At 41.8% G+C, this 15,657-nt stretch overlaps 2 protein-coding genes across 7 annotated transcripts in view; one reads left to right on the plus strand and one right to left on the minus strand.

Moving 5' to 3' along the window:
* LOC135128560 (protein draper-like) overlaps nucleotides 1–7,970 on the plus strand; it is a 45,565-nt gene extending 37,595 nt beyond the window's left edge. For 2 of the 4 annotated variants that reach the window (XM_064055441.1, XM_064055442.1), the window contains exons 4-15: nucleotides 3,564–3,807; nucleotides 3,860–4,118; nucleotides 4,173–4,384; nucleotides 4,435–4,676; nucleotides 4,807–4,968; nucleotides 5,459–5,623; nucleotides 5,763–5,969; nucleotides 6,022–6,177; nucleotides 6,228–6,404; nucleotides 6,452–6,781; nucleotides 6,831–7,145; nucleotides 7,357–7,970. In XM_064055441.1, coding sequence (XP_063911511.1) covers nucleotides 3,564–3,807; nucleotides 3,860–4,118; nucleotides 4,173–4,384; nucleotides 4,435–4,676; nucleotides 4,807–4,968; nucleotides 5,459–5,623; nucleotides 5,763–5,969; nucleotides 6,022–6,177; nucleotides 6,228–6,404; nucleotides 6,452–6,781; nucleotides 6,831–7,145; nucleotides 7,357–7,481 — 2,594 coding nt within the window. In that variant the 3' untranslated portion in view covers nucleotides 7,482–7,970. Of the gene's footprint in view, nucleotides 1–3,563; nucleotides 3,808–3,859; nucleotides 4,119–4,172; nucleotides 4,385–4,434; nucleotides 4,677–4,806; nucleotides 4,969–5,458; nucleotides 5,624–5,762; nucleotides 5,970–6,021; nucleotides 6,178–6,227; nucleotides 6,405–6,451; nucleotides 6,782–6,830; nucleotides 7,146–7,200; nucleotides 7,226–7,356 lie in introns of all 4 variants that reach the window. The other 2 variants (XM_064055443.1, XM_064055444.1) reach the window with 2 other exon arrangements.
* A 235-nt stretch (nucleotides 7,971–8,205) lies between these two features.
* LOC135128565 (sushi, von Willebrand factor type A, EGF and pentraxin domain-containing protein 1) overlaps nucleotides 8,206–15,657 on the minus strand; it is a 62,254-nt gene continuing 54,802 nt past the window's right edge. Inside the window, exons 14-29 of one of the 3 annotated variants that reach the window (XM_064055451.1) lie at nucleotides 15,192–15,644; nucleotides 14,672–15,142; nucleotides 13,779–14,620; nucleotides 12,842–13,725; nucleotides 12,407–12,786; nucleotides 12,188–12,353; nucleotides 11,888–12,139; nucleotides 11,296–11,837; nucleotides 11,031–11,243; nucleotides 10,691–10,976; nucleotides 10,423–10,491; nucleotides 9,969–10,333; nucleotides 9,455–9,918; nucleotides 9,050–9,399; nucleotides 8,666–9,001; nucleotides 8,206–8,617 (exon numbers count right to left, since the gene is read on the minus strand). In XM_064055451.1, the coding sequence (XP_063911521.1) occupies nucleotides 8,608–8,617; nucleotides 8,666–9,001; nucleotides 9,050–9,399; nucleotides 9,455–9,918; nucleotides 9,969–10,333; nucleotides 10,423–10,491; nucleotides 10,691–10,976; nucleotides 11,031–11,243; nucleotides 11,296–11,837; nucleotides 11,888–12,139; nucleotides 12,188–12,353; nucleotides 12,407–12,786; nucleotides 12,842–13,725; nucleotides 13,779–14,620; nucleotides 14,672–15,142; nucleotides 15,192–15,644 (6,083 nt within the window). In that variant the 3' untranslated portion in view covers nucleotides 8,206–8,607. The remainder of the gene's footprint in view (nucleotides 8,618–8,665; nucleotides 9,002–9,049; nucleotides 9,400–9,454; nucleotides 9,919–9,968; nucleotides 10,334–10,422; nucleotides 10,492–10,690; nucleotides 10,977–11,030; nucleotides 11,244–11,295; nucleotides 11,838–11,887; nucleotides 12,140–12,187; nucleotides 12,354–12,406; nucleotides 12,787–12,841; nucleotides 13,726–13,778; nucleotides 14,621–14,671; nucleotides 15,143–15,191; nucleotides 15,645–15,657) is intronic. The other 2 variants (XM_064055450.1, XM_064055452.1) reach the window with 2 other exon arrangements.

The raw sequence follows: 15,657 nt of genomic DNA on the forward strand, positions 1-15,657 counted from the left end.
TTCCCTTTTTTTCTTAGCATGTGTAGTCATCTTTTCATAACAAGAAACTTAAAACATGTTTAAAATGGTAAATTTGTCTAGGGAAATATCGATTTTGTTATTACGCTCCGCCCCTCGGTCTGACAACGAATGAAAAATTCATCACGATTGAGATGACGGATGGGTGGCGCTTCTCTTTTGGTTTTCTTTTTTAATTAATACATTTAGTTTTGTTTGTGTAACACTTAAGAACATATTTCACATGGTAATTTCTCGTAGAAAAATAAGGATTTTACAATTAAGCTCCGCCCCTCGGCTTACGACGAATAAAAAAATCATCAGAATTGGGATCGGGCGGATGGGTTGGGCTTATATTTTGCCTTTTTTTCTTTGTTAATATACATAGCCATCTTTTCACAACAATAAACTAAAAACATGGTTAAAATAGTACATTTTTGCAAGAAAAAATGGATTTTGCAATTATGCCGCGGAACCTAATTTCAAAATCGATATTTCCGTATACAAATTTTCCATTTTAAACATGTTTTAATTCTGCAATTAGGCTCCGTCCCTAAGTCTGCTAGCGAATGAAAACTTCATTACTTTTTACATCAGGGCAGGTATGGGTGGGGCGTAATCTTTGGCTTTAATTTTTCTTAATGTACATAGTATTCTTTGAACAACACGATATTCAAAAGCATGTCTTACATGGTAGTTTCTTGTAGAGTAATAATAAGGGTTTTACAACTGAGATCAGGCGGGTGGGCGGGGCTTAAAATAGTAAATTCTTGTAGATAAATATGGACTTTGCAATTAAGCCCCGCCCCTCGATTTGACAACGAATGAAAAATTCATCACAATTTAGAATTGACAATATTTTGTAAAGAAAGTTTATTATAAACGAATAGTTACTCCTACTGTTAAATTATGAATCAATCATTGATTCTGTTATTTTCGGGTTTCAAATTGCTTTTTACAAGAAGTTCTTTAATATTTCTAAATGGGTCGTACTGTTATTAAAAAAAGTTTAGTAATTAGGAAACTCAAGTTCACATATATGAAATTGTACGAACTCCAGTGATTCAGCCCTGTTTGTCTTTTTTAAAAAAATTCACATACAGTGTAACTTTAGTGTTTGTATATATTCTATATTGTGGAAAAATTGTACGATAAGATTAGAATTTTTTATTGAACGCCTTGTATGGTGTGAAATACAAATACTGCATATTTTACTGTGCATCTTGGTTATCGGTTGCATTTTGTAAAAAAGATAAGTAAGCACTACCGCATTTTTCTAAGATATGTAAGCTCATTTTTGCTCTTCGAGTCGTAGATAAGTTAATGTATTAGGGTTATTTTTATAAATGTCTAATTTCATACCTTACCATGTTTGCCAATTCTGTTTTGTTTGTGGGCTCGGTTTAGTCTCTTTTAAATTTTTGGACAACTATTGAATAATATCGGAGCTATCGAACCGATTACTTTACAGTTTTGTTTGTTTCATTAATAATAATAACTACATATAGGCAAATGTCCAACTTAGTGAATTCTCATTTATTTTTATTAATTAATATAAATAGTAATGAACATTTGCTGCTAGTAAAACTTTACTTGGATGATGAATTTGTTTTGATTTTATTTCGTTTTAGTACAGGTATCGCTTTAATATGAACTATAAAACATCTAAGAAGCCAAATCAGTTAATTAAAATTATATCTGCGATGATAGTCTGCCACTCTAAATTGCGACACGTACCCTGTGAATTTTATTATTTTTAGTTAATAATAATAGTAAAACAATTAACAATTGTAGAGAAAATTATTGTCATTGGAGTTAATGAACTGATTAACATTAATTGAAAATAAATTAAAAAAAGAAAGTACTATGTAATCGTATTTCAAACTTAAACAATTATTTTTGTATGGATAAAAGAGAGTTTGTTATGAATTAAAACTATGAACTACCAGTTCCTATAGAATAGGTGTTTTTGGTATGCAATTAATATACGGTTTTAAGTCGATGTGTAATTACTATACTGACTCACTGGGGTATTGTTCATTTTTTTTAATCGCAATGGTCTAACCTGTTCTTTAATAGTTTGGTTGAATTTATGGGATTTTTTATGCTTTATCTTTCTATTGTAATTTAAAAACCGTATGCTTTTGTGTTTTCAGTAATTCTATTGCGAGGATTATGTCATCACAAGTTTTATCGCTACGAAATATCGTTGTCTTTACCACATCTGGCATTATGAATTTTTTCGATAGGTTTCCTTCTGTCTGTAGTTCTATCTTCTGTCTTCTTTCCATTTCTACCCCTCTGGGTGACGTCATCTTAAAATTTTGCTGGATAAATCCTATCTAAGCAACTGGATTTGTCTGATTGATCTTCAGAAGTGGGGGAAGTTTTGTCTGGATAAATTTACCCCAGTTTTTCATTATATATTTTCTAATTTAATAAAAGTTTATTTTTAGACACAATAATATCGGTTTGAATGATATGCAAATGTCACACTATCTGTGGTCGGTAATTGTTCTGTTGCAATCAAACTCGGTAGGAAAATCCTCCAAATCTAACATCTATATTTGAGGAAAATTTTAGCTTCAGATAACCGCAACTTGATTTTAAACAACTGATTTGTTAACCACGAAACCTAATCAGTTTTAAAATTAACAAAAATCCTGTAGTGGATTGCCATAACGTTTCATAAGTTGATTTCTGTGTATTGTTTATGAACTGAACAACGTCTATTGTCCCCATTTAGAGAAACGTAATTTCGAATAGTCCATAAAATCAGGTGTTTAGAGCGTTTTATCAACGTTCGTCACCGTTGTTCGCAGAATCAGTCATTAGAACATATTAAAAATATGTAAGGAAATTTTTTTAGTTTTTTTAGTCGCGCACTTAATTATGATCAGTAAGTTTTAATCCATTGCTTCCGTATTCTCCTTTCACTCGACCGCAAAACTTTTTAAAATGCGTTTCCTTGAATCTTGTAACATTATTCCTAATATGCTCTTAATTAACAGTTGGCACGGTGCATGCTGAGAACTCGAACCAATATTTCCTATTTTAAAAAACTTGTCGTTTAGTTTCTCTTGTAGATATCTCAGAAGAAGCGCCAACGTCAGCGTAAAAATAATCTACAAAAATAATTCTTCGAATTTCTTCGCGAAAACCGTTACCGGAACAAGTCCAATTTTTGTACTGGTTCATCAATTTGCTGCACAGATCACTACCAATTTATATAACGTTACTAGAAAACTGTTTGCGCTTCACTTGGCACATCATGCTCACTAATCCACGATAAATTTTCTTCCAAAATTTTTATTTACGGTTAAATGACCCATGTAAACATTTAAAACTTTTAGTCGTTTGTAAACAGTAAATTAGAATTAGAATTTTGTATAACTTGTTGAATATCGTTTAAAAAAAATAATCAGTAATGGACCACAATGTGCTCCTTGAGAAACACCTGAGGGTACTAAAATCGGTTTAGCCCAATGGGAAACGATTCAAGATAAAACTGTTACCAGAGATATACTTTTTTTTGTACTTATTGGCAAACTTTTCCATTGTTGTAGCTTGCCCCAAAAACTTATGGGGCCGTGAGTGCCAAAACCGTTGCAAATGCCAGAACAATTCCACTTGCGATCCATTCGACGGTTCCTGCCGTTGCGCCCGCGGATGGACCGGTAAGCTCTGCGAGAACAAATGCAGTGCGGGCAGCTACGGCCAAGACTGCACCGAGAGGTGTAGGTGCGTGCACGGCGACTGCGATCACGTGTCGGGCGAATGTCGCTGCAACTCCGGTTGGACGGGACCACTGTAATTTTCCTCCTTCTAATCGCCAATTTGCATTCAAATCGGTCATTTCTAGCTGCGACAACTCCTGTCCGCTCGGCAAACACGGCGCCGAGTGCAAGTCGGACTGCCGGTGCCAAAACGAAGGAACCTGCGACCCGGAAGACGGCCAATGTTTCTGCAAGCCGGGCTGGACCGGGCCCGTCTGCGCAAACCGGTGTCCGTTCGGGTTCTGGGGGGAGAAGTGCACTCAGACCTGCGGCTGCCACAACGGGGCTTCGTGCCATCACGTTACCGGGAAATGCGAATGCCAGCCTGGGTTCACAGGCAATAGGGTAGCTAGGGTTTGTTCTGAGGGTGTTTTGAGGTTAACTGACCCCTATTTGTAGTGTTTGGATATATGCACGGAAGGGACGTACGGTTTGAATTGTACCGAGGAGTGCAAATGCAAGAATGGTGCCAAATGCTCAAATATTGATGGAAATTGCACGTGTTCGCTGGGTTGGACGGGGAAGTTCTGTGAACAAAGGGCGTGTCCGGAACACTTGTGGGGCTACAATTGCTCAAAGACTTGCGCGTGCAGTCGAGACAACACGGAAATGTATGTTGGGTGTGGTGGAGGCGGTTTGGGTGTTATTGTGGTTGTTGTAGGTGCCACCCTTGGACCGGCGAGTGCGTGTGCAAGCCCGGCTGGAACAGTAAAGATTGTTCTAGGTTGTGTCCGTTGTTGACTTTCGGCAAAGGTTGCCATGGGCTTTGTGATTGCAAGAATAATGCTCAATGTTCACCAGTTGATGGTACCTGTATATGTGCTCCAGGTTTTACTGGAGCCGATTGTGGAAAAACGTGTCCACTTAATATGTTTGGAGAGGATTGTTCACAGAAATGTGACTGTGAGTATTTTGGTTGTTTGTTCTTTGAACTATATAATGATGGGTCATGGTACTACCGTTCGGGTGTGATTTTGTAAATAGTATACCTTTTCGATAAATACTATAATTAGGGTGTCGTTTTTCCGCGCAGGTAAAAATGGAGCAACTTGTTCGAGCGAGACAGGTCAGTGTATCTGTACTGCCGGATGGGAAGGCCAGCAGTGTGATCGACCCTGCAGCAACTATTCCTATGGTATACAGTGTACTAAACAGTGTGCTTGCAAAAATGGAGCCTCTTGTAGTCCCCAAAACGGTTAGCTTACTAATTAATTAACAATTTTTAATTTGCCTTCAATTCTAAAGACCCTCGCTCACGTACGGATGTTAGAGGCTGGTACTTCACGGGCTAAATTCACGAAATTGGGTAACGTCGCGGTTTGTAACCCAATTATAAAAAAAGTAGTTCGTCTGTGGAAATAAAATTTTTGCTAATGGAACTGGGACAGATTCGGAAATCGTGTGTTTACTTATTTTGTTTCATCATTTTTTAGCTAATACAGATACTATGATAATGAAAATTTATCGAGTGTTTACTTTGGCGTATAGGATTTAACATGCGATTTTCGGAAGCAAACGTGCACTGTGAACAGTTTTTTTATTCCCTGGAACTAAGTTTCAGACTTTCGAAAAAATCGGAAATTACGAGTACTTCAAGATCAAGATCCCTTACTGAGCGGGCACTTTAAGACTCGAGAATTGATGACAAATCTTTGCACTTTTTTGCATGTTGTGTGTTTTGGTAGGAACTTGTACTTGTGGAGCAGGATATACTGGTCAGTTTTGCGAAACTAAGTGTCATTCCGAAGCGTTTGGTGTTAACTGTCAACAAGAATGCCAGTGTGAACAAGGAAATTATATTGGTTGTGACCCAGTTAGTGGCAAATGCAATTGTAAACCTGACTGGAAAGGTACTTCAAATCAAGTAACTCATTCATGCATTCGAAACTTCCAGTCTGAGATCATTCTTCTGAATCATTGCATAACCTCGCTTCATTAATACTCACTAACATTGTTCGTCATTCCGTATTTATATGAATTTTTGTCCAGGCGTGCGCTGCGAAACACACTGTCCGTCTGGAAAATTCGGGCCTACGTGCGAAGAAGATTGCAACTGTAAAAATAACAGCTCGTGCGATCCGGAGTCCGGGAAATGCTACTGTGCCAGAGGGTGGCAAGGCGAGGATTGTTCGAAACCGTGCGATGAGGGGTACTACGGTATCGGGTGCCAGCAAACGTGTCCACAACTTGCTATGGGTTTGTAGTCACGAAACGAGCTACCCTGGACTCACCATTCATTACCTTTTAGGAAACAAAACCTGTGATCACGTTACGGGAGAATATGTTTGTCCCGCTGGTTACATAGGCATCACGTGTGAGCACCCTTGCCCTTTGGGTACCTACGGCAAGAACTGCCAAAGCAACTGCTCTTGTAAAAACGGCGGCGACTGTCACCACGTCACAGGTACCACAAACCTTACTTACCTCAAGAAAAGTCTTAAAACCAAATTCCAGGCGAATGCCAGTGCCTTCCAGGATGGATGGGCAAGAACTGCAGCATCCCGTGTGAATCCGGTCGCTTTGGCATGAACTGCAGCCAACACTGCAAGTGTTCGAACAACGGCGAATGCAGACGTAACGATGGCGTCTGCAAGTGCCAGCCCGGCTGGACCGGAACCCAGTGCACCGAAAGTATGTATAAAATTCGCCGAAAAATATAACCCCCAAGTGTCTTTTAGTTTGTCCAGAGGGCTACTTCGGTGACCACTGCATGACCCCTTGCGAGTGCAAGAACGACAACTTCGTGTGTCACCCGGTCAAGGGGTGTGTCTGCCGTCACGGTTTCGCCGGGGAAAATTGCGACGAACCCATTCTTCTGGGCAGTTATCGGACACCGTATGACGAAACCCACAACAACTACGGGAGCGTAATCGCTGGGGTTATCGTCGCCGTGATTGCTTTGGTTGCGGCAGGGTGCATTTTCGTGTACTACAGACGGCGAGTTTCCAATTTGAAAACCGAGATAGCACACGTGCAATACATAGCCGACCCGAACGGATTCTCGCCGGGTTAGTTGATTTAGGTTTCGTGTTTCCGTTGTGACGCTTTTTGCTTCAGATCGCAATCATTTCGACAATCCTGTTTATTCCTACCAAGGGGGTGTCAAGAGAGACAACGAACACTTACTGAACAATTCCAAACAAATACGTAACAATCTTCACAAGCCGACGAACACGAATTTGGAGAGGGCGAGATTAGGGGTTGCGTGCTGTTCGACCGACGACGACGATTTGAAGGGTAGTTACGGCACAGATGAGTTGCAGTCGTTGAAGAATAGGGAAGCGGATGCCACGAATCCGAATATCTACCACAGCATTGACAAAATTGATCACGTTTATGACGAAATTAAACAGAAGGATGTAAAGGACATCGGTAAGTACCATAGTTCGACGGGTGTAATACAGGTGATAAAATAATTTGAATGTAGGTATTTCTAAGTGGAAGTGAATCATGTAAGTTGAGTGTAAATGCTTCCGCGTGCTCTTTTCATTAGTTTAGTGAGATGCATGGCGTTATTATTATTATTATTATTATTATGTTTAAATTGAATGTAGTGCGTCTTTAACGTGACTCGTTTTTATAGAATTGGAATACGATCACTTGGATTATACAAGGCCGGCAACAACATTAAAACCGCATTATCAGAGAATGGCGAGCCCATTTGGGTCTAGGGACCTGGATAAAAGTGATAAGTCTGAGACTGAATGAGATATTTGATAACTGTTGACAATGTTTTGTATATTATGTGTGTTCTGAATGTTTGATATTTTTTAACCTTTACTATGCTCATTAACGATCTTTAGATCTCGGATTATGACGTTTTCAAAGTCAGTTTGTTCTTATACTTTACATAACATGGCAATTCTACGTACTATTCGATAATTGTATTAACGTTGTATTTTATGAATAATGAGTGTAATTTTTATTGAGAGATTCTCTAAACGATAAGTAATATTTTAAGCGAGTGTATGTTCTTTATGTTTTATTTCGTTTTGCAATATGTGTATCAGAGCAATAATTTTCTTAGCATATCAGATATTAAGTAAGGTGAAAATATGTATAATCTAGTTTTACTTTTAAACTTATTTTAGTCGTAATGTAAATCATCTCTTATCATTTAATGATGTGTATATAATAATTTTCATTAATTTATGTAATACTTTCTGTGATAAGTATAAAATAAATTTTATCTTTCAATCAGTCGTATTATGTCATCAACATAACCTAGAATATTTTCTTTGTTTCGTCTTCCGTCTTTGTCTAATGCGCTATAATTATGATTTATGTCGCCGTCCAAGCTTGAAGTTGACGTAACTTAAAGCCTGAAGACAGCCACAATACGGATCTGTTGTGTAACAACATGTAAAGAAATGGGTCGAGTAAACACACGAAAGTTAATATCTTGTATAATATTTTATTCAGTCATTCTTATAAGTATAAAAGTATACAAAACTTTCACATTCGCACTGACGCACACACACATAACGAAATAATTAAAAATACTTACATCTCTTTAGAGTTCTACATAATTACAATAACTACATTTTAAATATCAGTTTGTATAAAAGTATAAAAGACAGTTCGTGACTATAAATAACAAGCGGGGAAAGGTACGAAAATTACACAGTAAAAATACATTACAAAATACTATTCACACAACACAACTGAACATATTGTTAATATTTTACATAAAAATTAATATAAATTAACAACTATGGTAGTACTTACGATAACACATTAACAAGTAAAAAAATTGTTCACTAGACATTTGTTGTGCTACTTGAGCATTAATTTAATTGCTGACCAGATTAACTATTGACCTTCGCTGTCACTGTCACTTTTGTCTGTAAAAAGTTAGTTTGTTAGAGTATCTCCGTCAGTCCGGTACTTACTCGTTGTTACCTTTCTTGCCCGGGTAAGCGTGTCGCTTTAGTCTATCGTACAAATCGTCTTTTGTACCATAAATACTGGCATTCGATCTCGCTAAACTATTCATTTTTCCGTTGACTCCGTTATGAAGACTCTCCTTCATATACGTTTCGTTGTAGAAGTTCGGCATTTCCCAGCCGTCCTCCTCGTCGTCGTAGTAGTGGGCGTAAGTCGAGTGATGGCTCGGAGCTATACTTTCAGCGTAGGGAGTCGGAGCTCCGTAGTAGAAGTTCACCTGAGACCCGTTCTGATCCGTCGCTGGGGTTAAGAGTTTCTTTGGTTCTTTCCTGCGATGAGATCTACACAAAAACAGTTAGAACGCGACTTAATCAACGATTGTGTATTACCTTGCACAGATCATCCAAATCAAAAGCACAATTATGATGATTATCACAACTGCTAGGGCGATTCCTGTGGCGATGTAAGCGAATTCCGACTTCTCCGTGCAGTGCCTTCCAGTGAAACTACCGATGCATCTACAGGAAGGTTGCCCTCGGACATCCTTCACACAAGTCCCGTCGTTATCGCAATAACCGTCGCACACATCGATGCATTCCTTGCCAGTACCGTTGAACCCGGGTTTACATTCACATTTAAAGTCGCTGGTCTCGGGGATCAGCAAACAATAAGCGTTAGGGTCGCAATGCATTTCAGGCCCGTTCATCTCACAAGGATTAGTACACTCAGCTTTACTGGTCTACAATAATACGTAACACGTTTATTTTAATTTAAAACCAGAAGTTGGAACTTACCGCAGCTGTACTCTTCGTGCTCGTGTTCGGCGGACAAGGAATACAAGTCGTTTGTTGCGATTCCGACTGGAAGAAACCCTTCTTACAAGCGATGCAGCTGTTCAAGGTACCGTTTAGGTACGTTCCAGGGGAACACACCGGCAGCGAACACTCCTCGATGGTCATGCCGCCCGATTTAGGTGTCGTTCGCCCTAAGGGACAACCCTGACAGGCTGCTTGTATTCCTTGGGTCCTGTACGTTCCACGAGGACAAGCCTCACATTTACCGTCTAGGGCCAGTTGCATGCCGCTTTCACACTCATCGCGGCACTCTTTCTGTGAAACAGCTTCGCTGGTACGAGTTGTTTTACCCAATCCGCAAATTTGACAAGAGAATGAACCTTCCTCGGGTTGGTAGAACCCGTGGCCGCAGCTGCGACACAACCCGGCGTCGTGGTCGTAGTATTTTCCAGCGGGACAACGTTCTATAATTTTATGATTGTAAAATGTAAGTACTTGGAAGATAATTGACAACCTTTGCAGTCAGCGGCGCTGCGGGCTCCTACTCCGACAGTGACTCCAGGGCGGCCTGCAATTGCCGGACACTGGATACATTGCAGTTGACCTGCTTCGCTCTGGTATGACCCTTGAGGGCACGGCGAGCACGTTTTCGTTTTCTTATCGTAGTACGTTCCAATAGCACAAGGGACACAATCTGGAGCCATCACGACTTGTCCCACAGGACAGGCGTAGTCAGATTCCAGAAGCAAAGATGATGGGTCTGGTACAGTATTCGGTAAAATATCGCGCACGTCGAATTGGTCCTCCTCCAGAATGAGTTTCTCCAACAAGATTTTAACCGATGATCGCTCATTGGTGTTTGAGTTGACCACAGGGTCGCTAAAAACACCCACCGTTAGTTTTCGTGTTACGAGTAGTGGAAGTGAATGAAATTTATGACCGTGCATGCATGTAAACGGGGTGCTTACTTTACTGCCGGGAAGGAGATGTCAATGTTGTAGGTGTCGCTTGATGATTGCCGTCCTTGGCGAGCAGTTCTACAATAGACAGGACATGCTATTCTACACATTCAACTAACTACCTGATACTAAAACAACCATGCACTAATACAGACTGAAATAATGATAAAATGACTGAGATTGATCACCATGCTACGATGCTAAAAGTTTACGTCAAACTACTTGAAGAGTCGTCGAGCCTAAAAAACTGAGACACGTAATTCTATCAAGTACTTACTTTTCAACAGGAACGCTGGCGTTAATGACGTAGGTACCACCGTCATCGTCGTCATTCGCTTGTCTAACCTGTCTGCTGGTCCTGTGGTCACACTTAACGTCAATACCCAATTCTTTGCATTCCCGCGTTCCTTCCACCGAGAACGAGCAGAAGTTCCAGTCTCTGTTCAGACTGTTAACAGCGTTGCGGACTCTTTGTCGTAGAACTCCCTGGCCGGCCTCGTTACAAAGAACGGAGCTTGGGAACAACATCGAGATTTTGAAAACGCGCTGCGCCGGTTTGGATGCTGCTTGAGTAAAAATGATTCAGTTCGCGACTCTCTAAACCTGAAGGTACTTACGGGAACACGCGGGGTACACCATGGGAAGATTCGGGTTGGCGGTCGGTCTCCAGAAACCTTCGCCTCCACAAGTGTAGAATTTGGGTATTTCTTGTGAAAAGCGCAGGCCTTGATTGCAGGCGATTTCGCACACTTTGAATTGGCCTCCCGCTCCCCAGTCTTTACAGGTTTGGACGCCTCCAACAGGATCCGGAAGTTCGGGACAGAATTCAGCTGGAATCAAACACACAGTTAGGGAAGGTTTCTTTATGTGAAAACAACTTACAGAGTACGGAGACTTTGAAGCTACACGTTGCTGAATTACCAGCTTCGTCTAGTGCGACGTAGGCGATTTGGTACATGCCCCATAGAAGCGTCTGTCCAGGCCTGTGGCCACTCTTCTCTAGTATTTTCACGACGCCGACGTTATCACTGAAGTGAGGTTCATCCCATGACACGAGAGCCGACCCGTTTCTTGTAATAATCCATAAATCTCCAGGACAGTATTCAACCTTAGGAGCAATCTTATCCACTTGTAATTCTAGACACTTGGCGCCGACGTAGCCGGGAGCACAGATCCGTTGTCCACAGTGTGAAGGTACTATTCGTTCGACACCTCCAATAGTGTCTTCGTAGCCAGCCCAGGTCAGAATCAAACCTCTGTATAGAACGGGTTCCGTTCGACAATCTCTGACTTGCTTTTGTACTTCGTTGGTAACGTCTAAAGCCCGTCCCCATATCTGTACTTTAGTTAAGTGACCTTGGAAGCCTGATTCTGTGTAAGCTTTGGGATTGCCGGATTGAGGTTTACCTAACGTAACCCACGCACTATAAAAAAGGACGTTAATGGAAGCAGTGGGTGAAGCGAATTGACTTACTATTCTGGTAATTTGCGTCCGCTGCCATACCCATCTACTTTACTAGCTATTAAACCTTCAGTGATTAGTTTGAGTTCTCCGCCATTTTCACCGTCCCACATGATGGCTATGTGGTGCCACTGTGCGTCATTCACGGTTGTGTAGTCGCGGTAACTCAAGTACACGTCTTGTAGGTCTGGGAAAATGGAAACCTGAACGCCGTTTGAGTGGGCTTGAATTAGAGGTCTTCGGTCTTTTGGAATATGCTTGGATCTACGAAGTAACTTTTAATACAAGGACTGGGGTACTTTGAATACATACGTGACGCTGTACAAGGTGAAGAAAATCCCGTTTTCGTCTTTCTGTGTGAACTGTACCCACATTGCTATCGTGAGACTGGATTTAGACCCTGTATAGAATGGTATAGATTGTGAAGCGGAACTTCGAGTGGCGTCGCTGAAGTACAAATCGTAGTCCACAGATATTGCTGAAATGGGTGTATGTAAATATTAAGTGATATACAATAAACGAAGTATTTACTCTTTCTGCAGTCCTCGCCGGTTAGATTGAACGGACACTGGCAGTAGAATCGGTCCGTCAAATCAATACAAGTGGCGCTTGGTGGACACGAATTCTCTTTACAATCAGCGATATCTTCCTCGCAGTATTTGCCGGTGAACCCTGGTGCACACACACACTTGAATCCAAACGGATTATTCGTGCACGTTGCTCCGTTTTTACAAGCGTTTGACTGACACGCGTCGTATTCGTACTGACATCCCACACCGGTGAAACCATCAGAGCAAGAACAGTTGAGACCTGAGCCGAAGTCTTGGCACTTTCCACCATGCATGCAAGGGTTTCCAATGCAGCGTTCGGGCGCCGTTTCACATTGTTTTCCGTCGGTTCCCGATGGACATCTACAATTTTAACAAGGCTAAATTTCGATTGGGTTACCTATTTGATGATACGTACACGCAGAAGTAGTCTTGGAATAGATCGATGCAGTTGGCATCGTTCTGGCACGGTCTAGTTTGGCAGCTACCAATGTCTACTTCGCAGTTAATTCCAGTCCATCCTGGTTGACACACGCACCTGTAGGAACCCACTTCGTCCCTACAGGAGCCTCCGTTAAGGCAAGGATCAGATTTACAGTCGTCTATGTTTTCTTCGCAGTGCGTTCCAGAGTAACCTTCGTGGCACATACACACGAATTTGTTATCCAAGTCGACGCACCTTTCCGTGCCTATTGGGTTACAAGGGTCACTTAAGCATTCGTCGATTTCCGCTTCACACTGTAGACCAACAAAACCAGGTCTGCACTTGCAGGCGAAGCCATCCACCAAGTCCGTGCAACTAGCCCCATTTTGACAAGGTTCCGAAGAACAAAAATCAATGGTATGTTGACATTTCTTTCCAGTAAAGCCTGGTTCACATGTACATGTAAAGTCGTTGACTTCATCTAGGCAATGACCACCGTTTTCGCACGGATTTTGGGCACAATCGTTTATATTGGAGTCACAAGCTTCTCCGGTCCAGCCCGGATTACAAACGCATTCGTGGTAGAACAATCTATCCACACAAACACCATTTTTGCATGGTCCGCGTCCACACAAATCGATTTTATCTTGACACCTTTTTCCCGTAAACCCAGCAGGGCAGCTGCAAGTAAAGTCGGCCACTAAATCAGTGCAGTTCGCTCCTAGTAAACAAGGTTTCTCCGCACAGTCGTCGATGTTAATATCGCAAGTCTGACCTTCCCAGCCGGGTAAACATTCGCACATAAATCTGCCTTGTTGTAACGCGATGCAAGTTGCACCGTTATTGCACGGGTTACCAGAAGCGCTGCAAGGGTCAATCTGAAAATGAATAATGAAATAAAATTGAAAGAAAATTGCAGAGGAGGAAATACCGTAATGTCGCAGTCTCTTCCAGTATAACCAGATCGACACAAACAAGTATAGTTATTATAACCGGGCTCATCTTTACACATGGCACGTTCTGGACATGTATCATTCCTACAATCTGACCTTTCCTCTTGGCAGTTAATGCCGGCATAACCGGGAGCGCATTGACATCTATAACCCTGAGGCAAATCGATGCAAGTACCACCGTTATAACACGGCTGTGACGAACATTCGTCAATGTCAATTTCGCAACGTCTTCCTGAAAATCCAGCGGGGCAAATACACTGGATGTTGTGACCCAGGGGAACGCAGAGGCCACCGTGTTGACACGCATTTTCGGTGCACTGGACGGGGTGACACTCATCTCGGCCAGCAGCACCAGGTCCTTCGGTTTTCATGTTCGTGGGACATTCGTTGCATGTGGTTTGTCCAGGAAGGGATTGGTAGAAGTCGCGTGGGCACAGAGAGCAAGGGGCTAATCCAGTTGGGGAGTAGTGGCCGGGGCTACATTTAGGTCTGCAACGATCCTTCCCAGGAGCCGCCGGTTGATAAGTGAAAGTATTGGCAGGGCAAGCTTGGCAGTCTTTGAACCCTCCGGTAGGTGGTTCACTGGTGAAACTATTACGAGGACACTCCAAACAAGGTACTAATCCAGTTGGTGAATAGGTGCCGTAACCACAGACTGGAATACAGTCATGCAGACTCTTGGATCCTTCTTCACGAGTGTAGGTTCCTTGGGGACATCTGTTGCAGGAACCTTGACGATCGCGGTTCTGGTAGTATCCCCGAGCACAGTAGGTACACTCTTTTTGTTTTTCGCCGGCGAATGTTCCAGCGGGACAGTGTACTAATTTAATTCATTAGTAACAATGTGAGGGTCAAAGAAACGAATACTTACAGCATCGAGGGACGTCGTTGGTGTCCATGTTCAGTACTTCACCGACGCTGCAGGTGAATCCCCGAATGTTGCTCGAGTTTAAGGCTTTCAATGGAGGACACTGGTTACCTATGGCCGATACATTAAGTAAAGGTTCAATCACAGCATTGGCGTATGGCACGGACAAGTCAAACATTAGGTTCAATGTGCTTCCGCAAAGATCGTAGATTTGGGGTTGACGAATAACCGGAACTATATTCAAAATGTAGTCAATTTTGACCACATTTTCTTTAATTAGAGCGGCTACTGCCTTCAGGAACGACACGTTCATTTTTACGTTGACGGCAGAACACTTCTCTGATAATACGTTGTTGAGATTTGTGTAATACTGGCCGATTAAATCTGTGTATTGGTTTAGGCACGATGTAGCAACTGCACCGTTTGCTCGGTAGTTAACCGTTGCAGTGACGTGGTAGTCAGCTTGTTGAGTATCTAAAACAACGACAATATAGTAATTAGTCTCCCGCCACTGGGTACCTACTTTCAGAAACACAATCAGGTACTACAGAAGTAGGAGTCCATGGGGTCTTAGCATCGCACGAAAATGTTTTGACCGGGTCACCATCCGTAAACCTATAGCCTGGATTACATGTAGCAATACACTGCAAACCTTTATCACCAGGTAAACAATTTAAAGCACCGTTAACTGGTGGTTTTAGCTCCCAGTCAACGCACGGTGTTGCTTGAACGGACACTTGGAAGTGACAAGAAGCTTTATTTCCGTACTTGTCAGTGGCTACAACGGTTACATTTTCGAAGGTTCCAATGGTAATGGTAGCTTTATCCGGGATGAAAGTTACACGAACTTCTCCAGAGTCGTCCGTTGTGTTAATTCTACGGCGTGTTTCGTTAAAGTTAACGGCGTAACTGTCTTGTCGGTCCACTAATTCGATGACATAGCTTTGAGGACAACTCAATTTTGGTGGAGTGTTATCTATAATTGTGGA

Source organism: Zophobas morio, unplaced genomic scaffold (assembly GCF_036711695.1).
Source record: "Zophobas morio isolate AGI-343-1 ecotype UQ-CSIRO unplaced genomic scaffold, CSIRO_AGI_Zmor_V1 ptg000014l, whole genome shotgun sequence".
NCBI lineage: Eukaryota > Metazoa > Arthropoda > Insecta > Coleoptera > Tenebrionidae > Zophobas > Zophobas morio.